The following is a 2495-nucleotide window of genomic DNA, read 5'->3' on the forward strand; positions in this document are numbered from 1 at the left end:
TTTTATTTTATTTTAAATAAATTTTTGAATTATTACAATATGTATAAAGAAGGTTAACTTCAGGCTCTGACCCATCCTCACCTTTAAATAACAATTAAGTAAAGTTAATACATGGTTTTATAAAAAAATAACCTCTAATACTGTTTTTAAATTATTAATGATTGTACGAGTGTTTCAGTGAACTAAAGACTATAAAAACTGATTCATAATCTTATGATAGAGATATACTTTAAGACTATAAATTTCTTTTGCTATAAAACAATTGTTTTATTAATTAATGACAAATTCAAATTAAATAATACATTGTACCTTAAACTATACGTACCTATAAAACAATTTCAGTTTTTTTAGTCTTTAGTTCACTGAAACACGCGTACAATCATAAATCATTTAAAAACAGTATCAGAGGTTATTTTTTTATAAAACCATGTGTTAACTTTACTTAATTGTTATTTAAAGGTGAGGATGGGTTAGAGGCTGAAGATAACCTTCTTTACATTATATAATCTGTCATTAATGACTTTGTACTGATGTTTCAGGTGGACGATGATAATCTTCATGATGGATGGACCATGTTAGAACCACCTAAAGAACCACCTGGTGAATTAGCACGTTTCATGAATATTTCCGAATATTTGGAAAAAAATCTATCCTCAGAAGATTCAAAGATAGATGATCGTGCCTGTGCACGATGTGTTGAACAGTTAACCCTCATGATGGAGCATAAAAGAAGGGAAGTGGTGGATGAGATAATGGATTATCGCTTATTTTTTATGGAGCTGGAAAAAGAATCATTTAATGTAGATGTGGAACAGCGAGGAAAAGAGTTAAAGGACTTAATAGAAGAAGAAGAGAATCTCAAATCAGAACTATCCAGAGCAAAAGAAGAAGAGGAGAAAGCAACTACAGAATTTGAGGCCCAAATGGAAATAAATAAACAATTATTGAAAAAAGAAGAAAGTTATCATAGGATATATTTGAAATATCTCAACAGTTATTATTTAATACAAGATAACATAACAACTGTACGCAATATGCTAGGATATACCAGAGGAAAATTAGTGACATTGGGCAAAAGAAATGCCTTTGATGCTACTTTTAACATTTGGCATGAAGGAAATTTTGGAACCATTAATGGTTTCAAACTCGGGTACCTGCCTTCTGCTAAAATAGATTGGGAGGAAATAAACACCGCTTGGGGCCAGGCCTCCCTTCTCCTATTTGCTCTGGCCAAGAAACTGAATTTCACCTTCAAAAAATTCAAACTAGTTCCCTATGGCAACCGATCCTATATTGAAGTCCTAGCAGAACAAAAAACTGTTCCACTTTATGGGTCTGGGAGTTTCAAATTTCGGTGGGATAACTCATTAGACACTGCGATGGCCGCTTTCCTCGACTGTTTACAACAACTGAAGGAATCAAAAAAAGGACAATCCAGTATCTCTTTTCCATACAAAATAGAAAGTGCCAGACTAGAAAATCCAGCATCCGGTATTTCCTATTCAGTTAAAATCCAATTTAACAGTGAAGAATTTTGGACAAAATCACTAAAATTCCTTCTGACCAATTTAAAGTGGGCTTTGATGTCAGTGACAATTCTGGAAAAGGAGAGGGAGAGGATTTTGATAAAAAAAATTAGATCAATTCGCCACTAAAAATGAAATTGTAAAGAATGCTGAATTTCCATCAATTTTGAAGTCAATGAGGACTTTCATTTGACTTATAATCATCAAGGCTAGTGACTTAATGATCTCATTATGTTTCATTGATCAACTTGCATGTATTTTTCAATTTTTCTAACAAACAAAATGAGCACTTTATTGTTATTATTTTATTTAATGAAACAATTAAATAAATTTTTTTTTATGTTGTATCTCTTATAGCAATGAATGTGATATAGTTTTTTTATATTTAATCTATTGAAATAATGAAAATCGATTATTTTTTATAAGTTTGGCTATAAGGGGGAGTTCGGCTCTGGCCGTTGACAGACACACATCGGGTCCACGCTATTCTCGTGTGTGGGCTGGTTTCTTTTGTCCTATTTGACTGAAGATCAGCACAATCAAGGAAGAGATCTGTCGATATTCATGTAAATCGGGCCAATATTTGGAAGTTTAGCAAGAAGGAAAGTACCAATTGGAAGGTACAGACTTGTCACCCCCCACCACTCACTGGACCTAGCTGGCTGACAATCAAGGTCACAATATCTTCGAAGAGGTCTGCTATCGGAGAAGCCAACACCTTGTATTATTATTATAATTTTTTTTTTTTTTTGGGAGTATGTAGCTAGTATTAGTGCTGTTGTTTTCTTCTTCTTTCCCCTGAGTGATGATTTTTATTTATTTATTTTTATTATTCATGATAGGCGATGTTTTTGTAGCTATTTATCAAATTGTGATTGATTTTTTTGCATATTAGTATTAATATTGAATGTATGGCTGAAAGGCATTGAAGAGTCAAATGTACCATGATTGTTTGGAGAGAAAGAAATT

At 32.5% G+C, this 2495-nt stretch overlaps 1 protein-coding gene across 1 annotated transcript; it reads left to right on the forward strand.

The window, feature by feature from the left end:
* Positions 1-545: 545 nt before the first annotated feature.
* Positions 546-1799, forward strand: LOC106680210 (beclin-1-like protein). The gene has a single exon (XM_014419745.2). The coding sequence runs from the start codon at positions 573-575 to the stop codon at positions 1653-1655; it is 1083 nt and encodes a 360-aa protein (XP_014275231.2). The 5' UTR covers positions 546-572; the 3' UTR covers positions 1656-1799.
* The last annotated feature ends 696 nt before the right edge of the window (positions 1800-2495 follow it).

This window comes from Halyomorpha halys, unplaced genomic scaffold, assembly GCF_000696795.3.
Source record: "Halyomorpha halys isolate HHAL.00 unplaced genomic scaffold, Hhal_1.1 Scaffold16.1, whole genome shotgun sequence".
NCBI lineage: Eukaryota > Metazoa > Arthropoda > Insecta > Hemiptera > Pentatomidae > Halyomorpha > Halyomorpha halys.

Coding starts and splice junctions, on each gene's coding strand:
- LOC106680210 (XM_014419745.2), top strand. CDS start 573: ATGTTAGAACCACCTAAAGAACCACCTGGTGAATTAGCACGTTTCATG.